The sequence below is a fragment of the Rutidosis leptorrhynchoides genome, chromosome 1, assembly GCF_046630445.1.
Source record: "Rutidosis leptorrhynchoides isolate AG116_Rl617_1_P2 chromosome 1, CSIRO_AGI_Rlap_v1, whole genome shotgun sequence".
In the NCBI taxonomy this organism is placed as follows: domain Eukaryota; kingdom Viridiplantae; phylum Streptophyta; class Magnoliopsida; order Asterales; family Asteraceae; genus Rutidosis; species Rutidosis leptorrhynchoides.
Window position 1 is genome coordinate 418,916,090 of NC_092333.1, and position 18,946 is coordinate 418,935,035.

Consider the following 18,946-nt stretch of genomic DNA (forward strand, 5'->3'; position numbering starts at 1 on the left):
GTAGTTTCACGTACTTGTGTCTATTTTGTAAATCATTTATAAAACCTGCATGTATTCTCATCCCAAAAATATTAGATTTTAAAAGTGGGACTATAACTCACTTTCACAGATTTTTCTTCGTCGGGAAGTAAGACTTGGCCACTGGTTGATTCACGAACCTATAACAATATATACATATATATCAAAGTATGTTCAAAATATATTTACAACACTTTTAATATATTTTGATGTTTTAAGTTTATTAAGTCAGTTGTCCTCGTTAGTAACCTACAACTAGTTGTCCACAGTTAGATGTACAGAAATAAATCGATAAATATTATCTTGAATCAATCCACGACCCAGTGTATACGTATCTCAGTATTGATCACAACTCAAACTATATATATTTTGGAATCAACCTCAACCCTGTATAGCTAACTCCAACATTCACATATAGAGTGTCTATGGTTGTTCCGAAATATATATAGATGTGTCGACATGATAGGTCGTAACATTGTATACGTGTCTATGGTATCTCAAGATTACATAATATACAATACAAGTTTATTAAGTTATGGTTGGAATAGATTTGTTACCAATTTTCACGTAGCTAAAATGAGAAAAATTATCCAATCTTGTTTTACCCATAACTTCTTCATTTTAAATTCGTTTTGAGTGAATCAAATTGCTATGGTTTCATATTGAACTCTATTTTATGAATCTAAACAGAAAAAGTATAGGTTTATAGTCGGAAAAATAAGTTACAAGTCGTTTTTGTAAAGGTAGTCATTTCAGTCGAAAGAACGACGTCTAGATGACCATTTTAGAAAACATACTTCCACTTAGAGTTTAACCATAATTTTTGGATATAGTTTCATGTTCATAATAAATTTTTTTTTCTCAGAATAAAAACTTTTAAATCAAAGTTTATCATAGTTTTTAATTAACTAACCCAAAACAGCCCGCGGTGTTACTACGACGACGTAAATCCGGTTTTACGGTGTTTTTCGTGTTTCCAGGTTTTAAATCATTAAGTTAGCATATAATATAGATATAGAACATGTGTTTAGTTGATTTTCAAAGTCAATTTAGAAGGATTAACTTTTGTTTGCGAACAAGTTTAGAATTAACTAAACTATGTTATAGTGATTACAAGTTTAAACCTTCGAATAAGATAGCTTTATATGTATGAATCGAATGATGTTATGAACATCATTACTACCTTAAGTTCCTTGGATAAACCTACTGGAAAAGAGAAAAATGGATCTAGCATCAACGGATCCTTGGATGGCTCGAAGTTCTTGAAGCAGAATCATGACACGAAAACAAGTTCAAGTAAGATCATCACTTGAAATAAGATTGTTATAGTTATAGAAATTGAACCAAAGTTTGAATATGATTATTACCTTGTATTAGAATGATAACCTACTGTAAGAAACAAAGATTTCTTGAGGTTGGATGATCACCTTACAAGATTGGAAGTGAGCTAGCAAACTTGAAAGTATTCTTGATTTTATGTAACTAGAACTTGTAGAATATATGAAGAACACTTAGAACTTGAAGATAGAACTTGAGAGAGATCAATTAGATGAAGAAAATTGAAGAATGAAAGTGTTTGTAGGTGTTTTTGGTCGTTGGTGTATGGATTAGATATAAAGGATATGTAATTTTGTTTTCATGTAAATAAGTCATGAATGATTACTCATATTTTTGTAATTTTATGAGTTATTTCATGCTAGTTGCCAAATGATGGTTCCCACATATGTTAGGTGACTCACATGGGCTGCTAAGAGCTGATTATTGGAGTGTATATACCAATAGTACATACATCTAAAAGCTGTGTGTTGTACGAGTACGAATACGGATGCATACGAGTAGAATTGTTGATGAAACTGAACGAGGATGTAATTGTAAGCATTTTTTTAATTAGAAGTATTTTGATAAGTGTATTGAAGTCTTTTAAAAGTGTATAAATACATATTAAAACACTACATGTATATACATTTTAACTGAGTCGTTAAGTCATCGTTAGTCGTTACATGTAAGTGTTGTTTTGAAACCTTTAGGTTAACGATCTTGTTAAATGTTGTTAACCCAATGTTTATAATATCAAATGAGATTTTAAATTATTATATTATCATGATATTATCATGTATGAATATCTCTTAAATGTCTTTACAATGATAATCATTACATATATGTCTCGTTTAAAAATCATTAAGTTAGTAGTCTTATTTTTACATATGTAGTTCATTGTTAATATACTTAATGATATGTTTACTTATCATAGTATCATGTTAACTATATATATATATATATATATCCATATATATGTCATCATATAGTTTTTACAAGTTTTAACGTTCGTGAATCACCGTCAACTTGGGTGGTCAATTGTCTATATGAAACATATTTCAATTAATCAAGTCTTAACAAGTTTGATTGCTTAACATGTTGGAAACATTTAATCATGTAAATATCAATCTCAATTAATATATATAAACATGGAAAAATTCGGGTCATACAGTACCTACCCGTTAAATAAATTTCGTCCCGAAATTTTAAGCTGTTGAAGGTGTTGACGAATCTTCTGGAAATAGATGCGGGTATTTCTTCTTCATCTGATCTTCACGCTCCCAGGTGAACTCGGGTCCTCTACGAGCATTCCATCGAACCTTAACAATTGGTATCTTGTTTTGCTTAAGTCTTTTAACCTCACGATCCATTATTTCGACGGGTTCTTCGATGAATTGAAGTTTTTCGTTGATTTGGATTTCATCTAACAGAATAGTGAGATCTTCTTTAGTAAAACATTTCTTCAAATTCGAGACGTGGAAAGTGTTATGTACAGCCGCGAGTTGTTGAGGTAACTCAAGTCGGTAAGCTACTGGTCCGACACGATCAATAATCTTGAATGGTCCAATATACCTTGGATTTAATTTCCCTCGTTTACCAAATCGAACAACGCCTTTCCAAGGTGCAACTTTAAGCATGACCATCTCTCCAATTTCAAATTCTATATCTTTTCTTTTAATGTCAGCGTAGCTCTTTTGTCGACTTTGGGCGGTTTTCAACCGTTGTTGAATTTGGATGATCTTCTCGGTAGTTTCTTGTATAATCTCCGGACCCGTAATCTGTCTATCCCCCACTTCACTCCAACAAATCGGAGACCTGCACTTTCTACCATAAAGTGCTTCAAACGGTGCCATCTCAATGATTGAATGGTAGTTGTTGTAGGAAAATTCTGCTAACGGTAAATGTCGATCCTAACTGTTTTCGAAATCAATAACATATGCTCGTAGCATGTCTTCAAGCGTTTGTATCGTCCTTTCGCTCTGCCTATCAGTTTGTGGATGATAGGCAGTACTCATGTCTAGACGAGTTTCTAATATTTGCTGTAATGTCTGCCAGAATTTTGAAATAAATCTTCCATCCCTATCAGAGATAATAGAGATTGGTATTTCATGTCTGGAGACGACTTCCTTCAAATACAGTCGTGCTAACTTCTCCATCTTGTCATCTTCTCTTATTGGCAGGAAGTGTGCTGATTTGGTGAGACGATTAACTATTACCCAAATAGTATCAAAACCACTTGCAGTCCTTGGAAATTTAGTGATGAAATCTATGGTAATGTTTTCCCATTTCCATTCCGGAATTTTGGGTTGTTAAAGTATACCTGATGGTTTCTGATGCTCAGCTTTGACCTTAGAACACGTCAAACATTCTCCTACGTATTTAGCAACATCGGCTTTCATACCCGGTCACCAAAAATGTTTCTTGAGATCCTTGTACATCTTCCCCGTTCCAGGATGTATTGAGTATCTGGTTTTATGAGCTTCTCTAAGTACCATTTCTCTCATATCTCCAAATTTTGGTACCCAAATCCTTTCAGCCCTATACCGGGTTCCGTCTTCCCGAATATTAAGATGCTTCTCCGATCCTTTGGGTATATCATCCTTTAAATTTCCCTCTTTTAAAACTCCTTGTTGCGCCTCCTTTATTTGAGTAGTAAGGTTATTATGAATCATTATATTCATAGATTTTACTCGAATGGGTTCTCTATCCTTCCTGCTCAAGGCATCGGCTACCACATTTGCCTTCCTCGGGTGGTAACGGATCTCAAAGTCGTAATCATTCAATAATTCAATCCACCTACGCTGCCTCATATTCAGTTGTTTCTGATTAAATATGTGTTGAAGACTTTTGTGGTCGGTATATATAATACTTTTGACCCCATATAAGTAGTGCCTCCAAGTCTTTAATGCAAAAACAACCGCTCATAATTCCAAATCATGCGTCGTATAATTTTGTTCGTGAATCTTCAATTGTCTAGACGCATAAGCAATCACCTTCGTTCGTTGCATTAATACACAACCGAGACCTTGCTTTGATGCGTCACAATAAATCACAAAATCATCATTCCCTTTAGGCAATGACAATATAGGTGCCGTAGTTAGCTTTTTCTTCAATAACTGAAACGCTTTCTCTTGTTCATCATTCCATTCAAATTTCTTCCCTTTATGCGTTAATGCAGTCAAGGGTTTTGCTATTCTGGAAAAGTCTTGGATGAACCTTCTGTAGTAACCAGCTAGTCCTAAAAACTGGCGTATGTGTTTCAGAGTTTTCGGGGTTTCCCACTTTTCAACAGTTTCTATCTTTGCCGGATCCACCTTAATACCTTCTGTGTTCACTATGTGACCTAGGAATTGAACTTCTTCCAACCAAAATGCACACTTTGAAAACTTAGCGTACAATTCTTCCTTCCTCAATACTTCTAACACCTTTCTCAAATGTTCACCGTGTTCTTGGTCATTCTTTGAGTAAATAAGTATGTCATCAATGAAAACAATGACAAACTTGTCAAGGTATGGTCCACACACTCGGTTCATAAGGTCCATGAACATAGCTGGTGCATTAGTTAAACCAAACGGCATGACCATAAACTTGTAATGACCGTAACGTGTTCTAAAAGCAGTCTTTGGAATATCATCTTCTTTCACCCGCATTTGATGATACCCGGAACGTAAGTCAATCTTTGAATAAACAGATGAGCCTTGTAGTTGATCAAATAAGTCGTCGATTCTCGGTAGTGGGTAGCGATTCTTGATGGTAAGTTTGTTCAACTCTCGGTAGTCGATACACAACCTGAATGTACCATCTTTCTTCTTGACAAACAAAACAGGAGCTCGCCACGGTGATGTGCTTGGTCGAATAAAACTACGCTCTAAAAGTTCTTGTAATTGGCTTTGCAGTTCTTTCATCTCGCTGGGTGCGAGTCTGTAAGGAGCACGAGCTATTGGTGCAGCTCCTGGTACAAGATCTATTTGAAATTCAACGGATCGATGTGGGGGTAATCCCGGTAATTCTTTCGGAAATACATCGGGAAATTCTTTTGCAATGGGAACATCATTGATGCTCTTTTCTTCAGTTTGTACTTTCTCGATGTGTGCTAGAACATCATAGCAACCTTTTCTTATTAGTTTTTGTGCCTTCAAATTACTAATAAGATGTAGCTTCGTGTTGCCCTTTTCTCCATACACCATTAAGGGTTTTCCTTTTTCTCGTATAATGCGAATTGCATTTTTGTAACAAACGATCTCTGCTTTCACTTCTTTCAACCAGTCCATACCGATTATCACATCAAAACTCCCTAACTCTACTGGTATCAAATCAATCTTAAATGTTTCGCTAACCAGTTTAATTTCTCGATTCTGACATATATTATCTGCTGAAATTAATTTACCATTTGCTAATTCGAGTAAAAATTTACTATCCAAAGGCGTCAATGGACAACTTAATTTAGCACAAAAATCTCTACTCACATAGCTTCTATCCGCACCCGAATCAAATTAAACGTAAGCAGATTTATTGTCAATAAGAAACGTACCCGTAACAAGCTCTGAGTCTTCCTGTGCCTCTGTCGCATTAATATTGAAAACTCTTCCGTGGCCTTGTCCATTCGTGTTCTCCTGGTTCGGGCAAATTCTAATAATGTGGCCCGGTTTTCCACATTTATAACAAACTACATTGGCATAACTTGCTCCGACACTACTTGCTCCGCCATTACTCGTTCCGACACCATTTGTTCCTTTCGTTCTATTAACCCCTGGCCGCGCTATGACCATTTCTTTTACACTTGTTACAAAATTTGGTGCAGAACCCCGAGTGATACTTTTCACACCTTTGGCATAGCTGCTTCTGATTGTTGTTGTTGTTGCGGTTATTATTGTTGTTGGGATGATTGTTGTAGTTGCTGTTGTTGTTGTTGTTGTTGTTGTTGTTGTTGTTGAGCCGTTTGTTGTAGTTGCGATTGATGTTGCGATTGTTGGGATAATTGTTGCGATTATTGTTGTAATTGTTGTTGTTGTTGTATTGGTGATTCTTATCACCGTTTTCCTCCCACTTTCTTTTGACTTGCTTCACATTGGCCTCTTCAGCAGTCTGTTCTTTAATTCTTTCTTCAATTTGGTTCACTAGTTTGTGAGCCATTCTACATGCCTGTTGTATGGAGGCGGGCTCGTGTGAACTTATATCTTCTTGGATTCTTTCCGGTAATCCTTTCACAAATGCGCCGATCTTCTCTTCCTCATCTTCGAATGCTCCCGGACACAATAGGCACAATTCTGTGAATCGTCTTTCGTACGTGGTAATATCAAATCCTTGGGTTCGTAACCCTCTAAGTTCTGTCTTGAGCTTATTGACCTCGGTTCTGGGACGGTACTTCTCGTTCATCAAGTGCTTGAATGCTGACCACGGTAGTGCGTACGCATCGTCTTGTCCCACTTGCTCTAGATAGGTATTCCACCATGTTAACGCAGAACCTGTGAAGCTATGCGTAGCGTACTTCACTTTGTCCTCTTCAGTACACTTACTTATGGCAAACACCGATTCAACCTTCTCGGTCCACCGTTTCAATCCGATCGGTCCTTCGGTTCCATCAAATTCCAAAGGTTTGCAGGCAGTGAATTCTTTGTAGGTGCATCCTACACGATTTCCTGTACTGCTAGATCCCAGGCTATTGTTGGTATATAGCGCAGCCTGTACTGCGGCTATGTTTGAAGCTAGAAAAGTACGGAATTCCTCTTCATTCATATTCACGGTGTGTCGAGTAGTCGGTGCCATTTCCTTCAAAATAGTCAAATGGAACAAGTTAATCATACAGAATATTAAGAGTAGTTAATAGTATTTCGTAGCATAATATGAACTCATTTATAAAAGCTTTTTCTTCATATTAGCGTTTTATAAGTTTAAATTCGGGTAGTACCTACCCGTTAAGTTCATACTTAGTAGCTAATATACAATTCAACTACTAAAATTCTATATGAAAAACTGATTATAATAATATTTCGCGTTCAAACTTTTACACAATATTTTACAAACTTACAATACCGCTTATTTTACATATAGCATGAAATATAGCACACAATAAATTTGATACAAGATGGTTGTGAAGATAATTCTAGCTAGTACACAAGTCGTTCAGCAAAGGCAATAAAGACACGTAATTCATACGTCCAGAAACAAGTCATGCATTCTGGTTTTACTAAGATTACTTCCCATCCTTGGTCTTGTGGAACATAACCGTTATGGCCGTTGATAAGACAGCGTGTTTTAACGTCGTCAAAGGGACGAGGGTTACGTAATGTCCAACAGTCCCGTAACAATCTAAAAACCTCATTTCTTACCCCAATTACCGACTCCGTCACTTGTGGAAACGTTTTGTTTAATAGTTATAGCCCGATGTTCTTGTTCTCACTTTGGTGAGAAGCGAACATTACTAATCCGTAAGCATAACATGCTTCTTTATGTTGTATGTTAGCCGCTTTTTCTAAATCACGAAGTCCAATATTCGGATATATTGAGTCAAAATAATTTCTTAACCCATTGCGTAAAATAGCATTTGGGTTCCCCGCAATATATGCGTCAAATTAAACACATCGTAACTTATGGATTTCCCAATGTGATATCCCCCATCTTTCGAACGAAAGCCTTTTATAAACCAAGGCATTCTTGGAACGTTCTTTGAATGTCTTACAAACTGATCTCGCCTTAAATGGTTGTGCCGAAGAATTCTGACCGACTCTAGACAAGATTTCATCAATCATGTCTCCGGGTAGGTCTCTTAAAATATTGGGTTGTCTATCCATTTTGTATTTTTATACTGTAAAATAGACAAGAGTTAGATTCATAAAAAAAAAATACTTATTAATACAAGCAATTTTTACATATATCATAAAGCATAAGCACACTATATTACATATATTACACCACACGAATACAACTATCTTATTCCGACTCGCTTGTTTCTTCTTCTTCGGTTTTGGTTCATTTTGCCAAGTTTCTAGGGATATATGATGTTCCCCTAATACGAGCCGTCGTTTTCCACATTGGTTTAGAAAAACCTGGTGGTTTAGAGGTTCCCGGGTCATTGTTACAACTTAAGGACATCGGGGGTTGACGATACATATAAAGTTCATCGGGGTTGGAATTAGATTTCTCTATTTTTATGCCCTTTCCCTTATTATTTTCTTTTGCCTTTTTAAATTCAGTTGGGGTAATTTCTATAACATCATCGCAATTCTCGTTGGAATCCGATTCATCGGAGAATTGGTAATCCTCCCAATATTTTGCTTCCTTGGCGGAAACACCATTGACCATAATTAACATTGGTCGGTTGGTTGAGGATTTTCTTTTACTTAACCGTTTTATTATTTTCCCCACTGGTTCTATTTCTTCATCCGGTTCCGATTCTTCTTCCTGTTCCGATTCTTCTTCCGGTTCCGACTCTTCTTCCGGTTCCTCTTCGGGAACTTGTGAATCAGTCCACGAATCATTCCAATTTGCATTCGACTCTTCATTATTATTAGGTGAGTCAATGGGACTTGTTCTAGAGGTAGACATCTATCACATAATATCAAATGCGTTAAGAGATTAATATATCACATAATATTCACATGTTAAAAATATATAGTTTCCAACAAAATTTGTTAAGCAATCATTTTTCAAGTAAACACGGTCGAAGTCCAGACTCACTAATGCATCCTAACAAACTCGATAAGACACACTAATGCAAAATTCTGGTTCTCTAAGACCAACGCTCGGATACCAACTGAAATGTCCCGTTCTTATTTATTAAAAACGTTCCATATTAATTGATTTCGTTGCGAGGTTTTGACCTCTATATGAGATGTTTTTCAAAGACTGCATTCATTTTAAAACAAACCATAACCTTTATTTCATCAATAAAGGTTTAAAAAGCTTTACGTAGATTATCAAATAATGATAATCTAAAATATCCTGTTTACACACTACCATTACATAATGGTTTACAATACAAATATGTTACAACAAAATAAGTTTCTTGAATGCAGTTTTTACACAATATCATACAAGCATGGACTCCAAATCTCGTCCTTATTTAAGTATGCGACAGCGGAAGCTCTTAATAATCACCTGAGAATAAACATGCTTAAAACATCAACAAAAATGTTTGTGAGTTATAGGTTTAACCTATATATATCAAATCATAATAATAGACCACAAGATTTCATATTTCAATACACATCCCATACATAGAGATAAAAGTCATTCATATGGTGAACACCTGGTAACCGACATTAACAAGATGCATATATAAGAATATCCCCATCATTCCGGGACACCCTTCGGATATGATATAAATTTCGAAGTACTAAAGCATCCGGTACTTTGGATGGGGTTTGTTAGGCCCAATAGATCTATCTTTAGGATTCACGTCAATTAGGGTGTCTGTTCCCTAATTCTTAGATTACCAGACTTAATAAAAAGGGGCATATTCGATTTCGATAATTCAACCATAGAATGTAGTTTCACGTACTTGTGTCTATTTTGTAAATCATTTATAAAACCTGCATGTATTCTCATCCCAAAAATATTAGATTTTAAAAAGTGGGACTATAACTCACTTTCACAGATTTTTACTTCGTCGGGAAGTAAGACTTGGCCACTGGTTGATTCACGAACCTATAACAATATATACATATATATCAAAGTATGTTCAAAATATATTTACAACACTTTTAATATATTTTGATGTTTTAAGTTTATTAAGTCAGTTGTCCTCGTTAGTAACTACAACTAGTTGTCCACAGTTAGATGTACAGAAATAAATCGATAAATATTATCTTGAATCAATCCACGACCCAGTGTATACGTATCTCAGTATTGATCACAACTCAAACTATATATATTTTGGAATCAACCTCAACCCTGTATAGCTAACTCCAACATTCACATATAGAGTGTCTATGGTTGTTCCGAAATATATATAGATGTGTCGACATGATAGGTCGAAACATTGTATACGTGTCTATGGTATCTCAAGATTACATAATATACAATACAAGTTGATTAAGTTATGGTTAGAATAGATTTGTTACCAATTTTCACGTAGCTAAAATGAGAAAAATTATCCAATCTTGTTTTACCCATAACTTCTTCATTTTAAATCCGTTTTGAGTGAATCAAATTGCTATGGTTTCATATTGAACTCTATTTTATGAATCTAAACAGAAAAAGTATAGGTTTATAGTCGGAAAAATAAGTTACAAGTCGTTTTTGTAAAGGTAGTCATTTCAGTCGAAAGAACGATGTCTAGATGACCATTTTAGAAAACATACTTCCACTTTGAGTTTAACCATAATTTTTGGATATAGTTTCATGTTCATAATAAAAATAATTTTCTCAGAATAAAAACTTTTAAATCAAATTTTATCATAGTTTTTAATTAACTAACCCAAAACAGCCCGCGGTGTTACTACGACGGCGTAAATCCGGTTTTACGGTGTTTTTCTTGTTTCCAGGTTTTAAATCATTAAGTTAGCATATCATATAGATATAGAACATGTTTTTATTTGATTTTAAAAGTCAAGTTAGAAGGATTAACTTTTGTTTGCGAACAAGTTTAGAATTAACTAAACTATGTTCTAGTGATTACAAGTTTAAACCTTCGAATAAGATAGCTTTATATGTATGAATCGAATGATGTTATGAACATCATTACTACCTTAAGTTCCTTGGATAAACCTACTGGAAAATAGAAAAATGGATCTAGCTTCAACGGATCCTTGGATGGCTCGAAGTTCTTGAAGCAGAATCATGACACGAAAACAAGTTCAAGTAAGATCATCACTTGAAATAAGATTGTTATAGTTATAGAAATTGAACCAAAGTTTGAATATGATTATTACCTTGTATTAGAATGATAACCTACTGTAAGAAACAAAGATTTCTTGAGGTTGGATGATCACCTTACAAGATTGGAAGTGAGCTAGCAAACTTGAAAGTATTCTTGATTTTATGTAACTAGAACTTGTAGAATATATGAAGAACACTTAGAACTTGAAGATAGAACTTGAGAGAGATCAATTAGATGAAGAAAATTGAAGAATGAAAGTGTTTGTAGGTGTTTTTGGTCGTTGGTGTATGGATTAGATATAAAGGATATGTAATTTTGTTTTCATGTAAATAAGTCATGAATGATTACTCATATTTTTGTAATTTTATGAGATATTTCATGCTATTTGCCAAATGATGGTTCCCACATGTGTTAGGTGACTCACATGGGCTGCTAAGAGCTGATTATTGGAGTGTATATACCAATAGTACATACATCTAAAAGCTGTGTATTGTACGAGTACGAATACGGGTGCATACGAGTAGAATTGTTGATGAAACTGAACGAGGATGTAATTGTAAGCATTTTTGTTAAGTAGAATTATTTTGATAAGTGTATTGAAGTCTTTAAAAAGTGTATAAATACATATTAAAACACTACATGTATATACATTTTAACTGAGTCGTTAAGTCATCGTTAGTCGTTACATGTAAGTGTTGTTTTGAAACCTTTAGGTTAACGATCTTGTTAAATGTTGTTAACCCAATGTTTATAATATCAAATGAGATTTTAAATTATTATATTATCATGATATTATCATGTATGAATATCTCTTAAATGTCTTTACAATGATAATCGTTACATATATGTCTCGTTTAAAAATCATTAAGTTAGTAGTCTTATTTTTACATATGTAGTTCATTGTTAATATACTTAATGATATGTTTACTTATCATAGTATCATGTTAACTATATATATATATATATATATATATATATATATATATATATATATATCCATATATATGTCATCATATAGTTTTCACAAGTTTTAACGTTCGTGAATCACCGGTCAACTTGGGTGGTCAATTGTCTATATGAAACATATTTCAATTAATAAAGTCTTAACAAGTTTGATTGCTTAACATGTTGGAAACATTTAATCATGTAAATATCAATCTCAATTAATATATATAAACATGAAAAAATTCGGGTCACTACACAAATCCTGCTAAATATGCTTTAAAACCTTTTAATTTGCTTAAGATTTTCCCCAGAACAGACGCTCAAAAACCCCTTCTGGGTTTGATTCTGCTCGAAAACCTCTCAGGGTTGCACCACTACAGTGAAACCCTAAGGTTCTTGCTCGAAAAACCTGTTCATTCACCCACGTGTTGAGTCTGTTTTGGCTCCAAACTTTGGACCATTAGTCAATACCCACCGATATTGCTTTTACCCGATAGTTTTAAGTGGGAAAAGGACATGTCCTTGACATAATCCCTTAATTTATGTCATAGAGGACAAAGGACTTGTCCTTTTGTGCATAAGCTTGTACTTTTGTGTAAGTATTCACGTGCATAGGTATTCTCTCTCTTAAAGTCAAACAACTTGAACTTAAAACAAACAGAATTAAGTGTTTTCAGTCAAATTTGCTCGAAAAAATTGTGAAAAGTGTAATTTTTGCTCGAGAACAGTGTGTAATTTGATTATTTGCTGGCAAATTGTGCCAAAAAAATTAAAGGATTGACTAAAAACAGTGTTTCTTATTGCCCGAAAACCTTGCACAAAAATCTTTTTCTGCTCGAAAATCTTAGTTCTTTGTCTCATTGTGCTAGAAAACTCAGTTTCCAGAAAACCTGGTTTTGCTCGAAGACCACCCTGTTTTGAAGACTTGGTTTTGGTTGAAACCCTAGTTATCTGCTCGAAAATTTAGGTGCTCTAGATCTAGATTTGTGCTCGAATACTTTCCTGCTCTAAAAGTTTACTGGTGCCTTATTAACTTGCCTGCTCGAAAACCTAGGATTTTGTTCCCATAACTGTCCTGCTCGAAAACCTTCCTTTCTTATCACCTTGTTGCTGCTTGAAAACATTGTCTGATTTGAAATTTGGCTTTGCTCAAAAACCACTTGGATTATACAAGTGCTTTTACACCAAAACCCTAATTTCACTCTGTTTATACAAGTAATTCCCCACTCTCAAAACCTCCTCTTAACAATCTCTTGTCAACCTCTTCTCTTTTGCACCATTCAGTCTACACTCTTAGTTAAGATGGCTACTGCAAACCGTGATGCTTTGGTCGTGGGCTCGAATACTCGTCCTCCCATGCTGTTCGAGGGATTGTTTGACAAATGGAAAGGAAGATTCAACAACTTCATCGATGGAAAGGGAGAACAAACCAAATACCTCTGGGAGTCATTTCTCAATGGACCTAAGATCTCACTTCATCCTGACACCGGCGTGGTTCTAAAACCCTATGAACTCCAGAGTGAAGAAGCCAAGAGAGCTCAAGCCGATATTGATTCCAGATCCATTATCATGCAAGCTCTTCCTCATGACATGTACAAATCTGTCAGCTCTCTGAAATCCGGAAAAGAACTTCTAGATGAAATCACTCGTCAACAGGAAGGATATAGCCAATCCGACCAGATAAAACTTGACATAGCTCTTGCAATGTATGAGGACTACTTTCAGAAACCTGATGAACCTTTAAAGGAATGCTACAGACGTTTTTGTGAGGTCATAAATGAGCTAAAGAAGGTTGGAGTGAAAAAGGAAAATCAAGAGCTGAACATGAATTTCCTGAAGAAACTGAATGCCACTCGGACACCATACGGAAACAACTTCCGTGCCTCCAAAAACACCAAGAAGTACAACATCCATGAAGTCGTAGGGAAACTAATGAATCATCAACCTGATGTTCTTGCTGCCCAAAACCCTAAATCCAACCTCGCTGAAACCAGTGATCTAATGGCTCTGTTTGTTAACAAAAGCTCCACCAAAACCCCTTCCAACCGCTCCAACTCACTCAAAGCAAAACAAACCTTTTCCTCTGATGAGGACACATACTCTGACGTTGATGAAGAGCATCGAGATCTCGTCAAGGCTGCCACAATGTTCAGCAAGCATCTGAATCTCAGGAGATCATCTGGAGGTTTTAGCAAGAACAACAACAATCGAACCTCATCCAGCTCTTCATACTACAAAAAACCCGAAACCTCAACCACTCAATACCAGCTCCTAATAACAAGGACCCCGATAATGTTTGTTTCAACTGTGGTAAAACAGGTCACTTTGCACGAGAATGCATACTACCCAAACGAAAGGATGCTGAGTACTACACGAAAAAGATGTTGCCCGCCCAAGATGCCGAAAAGGGGAAGGTCCTCAAAGCCTCAGATGATGTTTGGCTGAACTGGTCAGACAGTGAACAGGAGCCCGAACGAGCTAACGTAGTGAAACTCACCAACATGAACCGTGCTCCTGACAATGTTTCTTCTGATGATAAGGAAGAGGTAAAACTTTACACCGACATAATTCATGAATATTATTATAACTATGTAAATAATAGCTCTGAATGTGTTTCTAATGTATTGCATGCACCCTCTAAGAGACCTAATGACCCAACTGTCCAAATTAATGTGTCCATTAGAGATGAACCTGCTTCTAATAATCATGATAGAGTGCTCCCTGAATTGCCTGATATGTATGTTGACAACTTTTCTAAAATGAGTAAGGACCTTAGATCACTTGCTAGTCAGGTTAGTGGACTACAAAATGAGAACCATAGGTTAAAAGCTGAATTGAAAATCAAAGTGTCAAACAATGCATACCTAACACTTCAGAAGGATCTAGCTGAAAAGGTAACACAATTGAAGGAGCTAGAATCTAGTGTGAGACCGTTACGAATAGAAAGGACAGACTTTAGGTTAAGAAATGAAGTTCTTAGTGAGAAAGTAGACAATGCAGAGAAAGAAATTAAGAAACTCACTGCTTCTAAGAAAACTCTTCTAGATACCTTAGAAGAAAAGATAAGAGAACCCATTTTCGATCTTGCTAAGAAAACCTCTGAATGTTCTAAACTTACTGCACATAATCTAGTGCTTCAAACTAGTCTAGGTCAATTTGAATAAAAGCTCTACAGGACCGAACAGTCTACAGTTGTTTTAGCAGGACATATCTCAAATCAAACCCTGTTCATGAATCGACCAAAGGACTCCTTCCGTGAGAACAAAGGCCTAGGCTTTGAAAATCCTCTCACCTTGTCCAATATGGCCAAAGCTGAGCCCTGTCTGTATGATAGTAGATATTTGATGATTGGCCTACCTGCACGACTCACATTTGCATCCAGCAGTGAGGTTGAGGAAGCATTGGCTAAAAGATCAACTAAAATGAAAAGAGAAATTGTTCTAATCTATGATAAAATCAACGCTCTTTATTTGAAAAAGAAAAACTCATTTTCATATGAAAGCTTACCTGATTTGTTTAATGAGAATGAAAGTTTGGAAGGTCAAAAACATGTTGTCTACTTACCAACCCTGGTATTAGAAAAATACATCATCAGTTTAGAAAAGGAACTTTTCGAAAATAAAATGAAATCTTTTGACAATGAACGAAAATTTCTGATGATCATAAAAGCCATGCAACACCAAATCTCACTCCATGTGTCCACAAATGATCAACTTGCTCATGATGTGCATGAACTTCAAAAACAGATTGCTAGTCAAGCGATTACTTTCTGTGAAATGAATTCAAAGTCCAAAGCCCCTCAGGAACCGCCACCCTGCCACTTATAGAACCCTCAAATGTTCTTACTGATTCTCTCAGGGAAGAAATCGTTGACTTAAAAATTGAACTAAAAGGATATAAGAAACATGTTGCTCTCATTGAAAAGGACAACATCGATTTGCAAGTAAAAGTCTTAATGAATCGAGATTTTGAAATAGCTGAAAAGAATTTTGGTCCAACATTATCACAAGACTATTCACAACAAAAGGAATAAAAATCAACGCAAGAGAAATTTGTACCATGGGTACCCACTTATTCTCAACGAGTTCTTCCCCCACATCACCAAGGCTTTCCTTACACTACTGTAGTGAACTCAAGGAAACCTGTCATTCCAGCTGTCACTATCCTAAAAAACCCTAATCATGGCTCTCGTTTAGAGATGATTGTCACTAAAAGGGGTGCTGATCCCAAACCACCACATTCCGCAACCTTGATGAGAAAACCAAACAACCCTGTTCGAAGAATAATCTAAGAACATGGTGTGTATGACCAATCAGCAAGAAAAGCCCATAACCACCATGCATCGCCTATTCTAGACAGGAGGGGTGGTTCAAGAAACCCTCACGTCCACCGAAATATCAACCACTCTAACTCCTTCCAAAGCAACAGTGGTAGACCATTGAAACACAACCCCGAATTCATCAGACATCCGTAACTACCAAATCTCAACTATGCTGCAAAGCGGGTATCTGATGGATTAACTAAGACTCAAAAGCAAAACCGTCGCAAAAGAGCACAAAGGGCTAGACAGTCATTACTTAAAAACATGAATCATTTTCAAACTGAGTCTAAATTTGGTGTTTTAAATTTCACAGGACCTAAACCAAAACAAAGCATTTTGAAAGTGTGGAAACCCAAGACTGAAACAGTCCAAGCATCCTCAAGTCTTGCTTCTCAGTCCGGGTCATTAATTTATAATAGATGTAAAAGACATCTGTATTTTGGTCACCAAAACCATGATTCGTGTGTTGTAATGAATGTTCAGACCTTGTTGAATGTTTCATCTGATGAACCTAATGCTCTAAATTCTCTGAATGTGTCTGCTTACAAGGAACCCAAGATAACTGGGGTCCCTAAAACTTGTGCTTAAATCTGTTTTGCAGGTTATCCCATCATGTGTTTGGTATCTGGATTCTGGTTGTTCAAGACAAATGATTGATGATAAATCCATGTTGACAAACTATGTCAACAAACGCGTGTCCTATGTTCGCTTTGGAAATGATGAAATCGCAACCATCGAAGGGTATGTTGACTATGTGTTCAATGGTGTAACCATCAAACGCGTGTCATATGTTCGAGGCCTTGGGTGTTGTCTCTTCAGTGTTAGTCAATTCTGTGACAGTGATCTCCGCGTGATCTTCGAAAGGTCCATGTGCTGTGTTCAAACCATGGAGGGAGACAATTTACTCGAAGGAAAACGTGAATCCACTCTTTATTCCCTTGCCATGAAAAACATGTCTTCAAATCTACAACCACTCTGTCTAGTTTCTAAAGCTTCCTCCGAAACCTCATGGTTGTGGCATCACCGGATGTCACACCTTCACTCTCAGAAGCTCAACAAACTAGTTTCCAATAGTCTTGTTAACGGTGTTCCACCCATCTCATTTGATTCCACACACGTTGGCCCTTCCTGTGTTATGGGAAAGATTCATAAATCCTCCCACAAATCAAAAACCGAATTCAACACCACCAGTCCATTACATATGCTACATATGGATCTTTGTGGACCAATGCATGTTTCCAGTCTAGGCGGTCGAAAATACATTCTGGTGATAGTTGATGACTATTCTCGTTACACCTAGGTCAGATTTCAGAAAAGCAAGTCTGAAACTCCCAAAATAATCATTGAATTCCTAAAAAGAATTCAACTCTCCATCAATAAACTGGTTCGAATCCTCAGAACTGATAACGGCACGGAATTTCAAAACTTGGTTCTTAATTCTTATCTTGAAAGACGAAATTGTAATCTTGTTGAAGCCGCAAAAACAATGCTTGTTTATTCCAAATTACCTCCGTCCCTTTGGGCTGAAGCTGTTAACACTGCATGCTTCACCCAAAATCGGTCCATCATTAACCGTCGGTTCAACAAAACTCCATATGAACTTCTTTTCAATAGTCGACCCAATGTAAAGTACTTTCGCATATTTGGATGTGTGTGCTATGTTCTAAACTACGAGGACAACCTTGGAAAGTTTGATGTTCGCGGTGATGAAGCAATATTTATTGGCTACTCTCAAGATCGTATTGCATATCGTGTTTATAATCGTCGAACTTGAATCATTAAAGAAAGCACCAATGTCAAGTTTGACGAGATGTCTGGAATGGTGCTTGGACATAACGGCTCTCGCCCTGGTCTCAATTCTGATCCTCACTTCCGACATGTTCCACTGGCCACCTCTGATGATCTGGATGTGTTGTTTGAACCCATCATCCCTCCAATGTCGTCAAACCCCACGGTACCCTCTGAACCTGATCCCCCCGAATCAATCACAATCGATTCCTCTACTCCAGCGGTCGTGGGCGAATCACCATCTGACGTAAGTAATTCATCCGAATTTCTTCTTCTGGATGACCGAACACTGGAGTGTCTTCCTCAAAAAACGCACCCATTACCAACTCTCATCCTCCAGTTGTTGAATCGCCTCCTCACGAATCTAGTGAAGATTCTCCTTCAAATGAAACAGATACTAGGTCCTTAGATGCTATAACTCCTCCTATACTTTCCACTGAACAAAATGCAGATACCCTTATTCCTCTATGGGAAGAAAATACCACCTACCCTACTAACAACACTGAACTTACTGGATCCTCATCCTCTTCTCATATCCACACCTCTTTTAATGATGGATCTACTTCACCTCTTCCACATTCCACGAAATGGACTGCGGATCATCCAATTCATCAAATCATTAGTGATCCAGACGCTCCTGTCCTCACTCGCAAGGCTTCCAACAATGAATGCCTCTTCGCTGCCTTTCTGAGCACGATCGAACCTAAAACTGCTTTTTAGGCCCTCTAAGATCCCGA

The 18,946-nt window shown here is 36.4% G+C and overlaps 1 protein-coding gene across 1 annotated transcript; it reads left to right on the top strand.

Annotated features, from left to right (window-relative positions):
- Positions 1 to 13,402: 13,402 nt before the first annotated feature.
- LOC139901984 (uncharacterized) lies at positions 13,403 to 17,721 on the top strand. Its single transcript, XM_071884645.1, has 6 exons — positions 13,403 to 14,285; positions 14,420 to 14,646; positions 14,743 to 14,892; positions 15,268 to 15,887; positions 15,959 to 16,043; positions 17,023 to 17,721. Exons 1-6 carry the CDS (start codon positions 13,403 to 13,405, stop codon positions 17,719 to 17,721), a joined length of 2,664 nt encoding a protein of 887 aa, XP_071740746.1.
- The last annotated feature ends 1,225 nt before the right edge of the window (positions 17,722 to 18,946 follow it).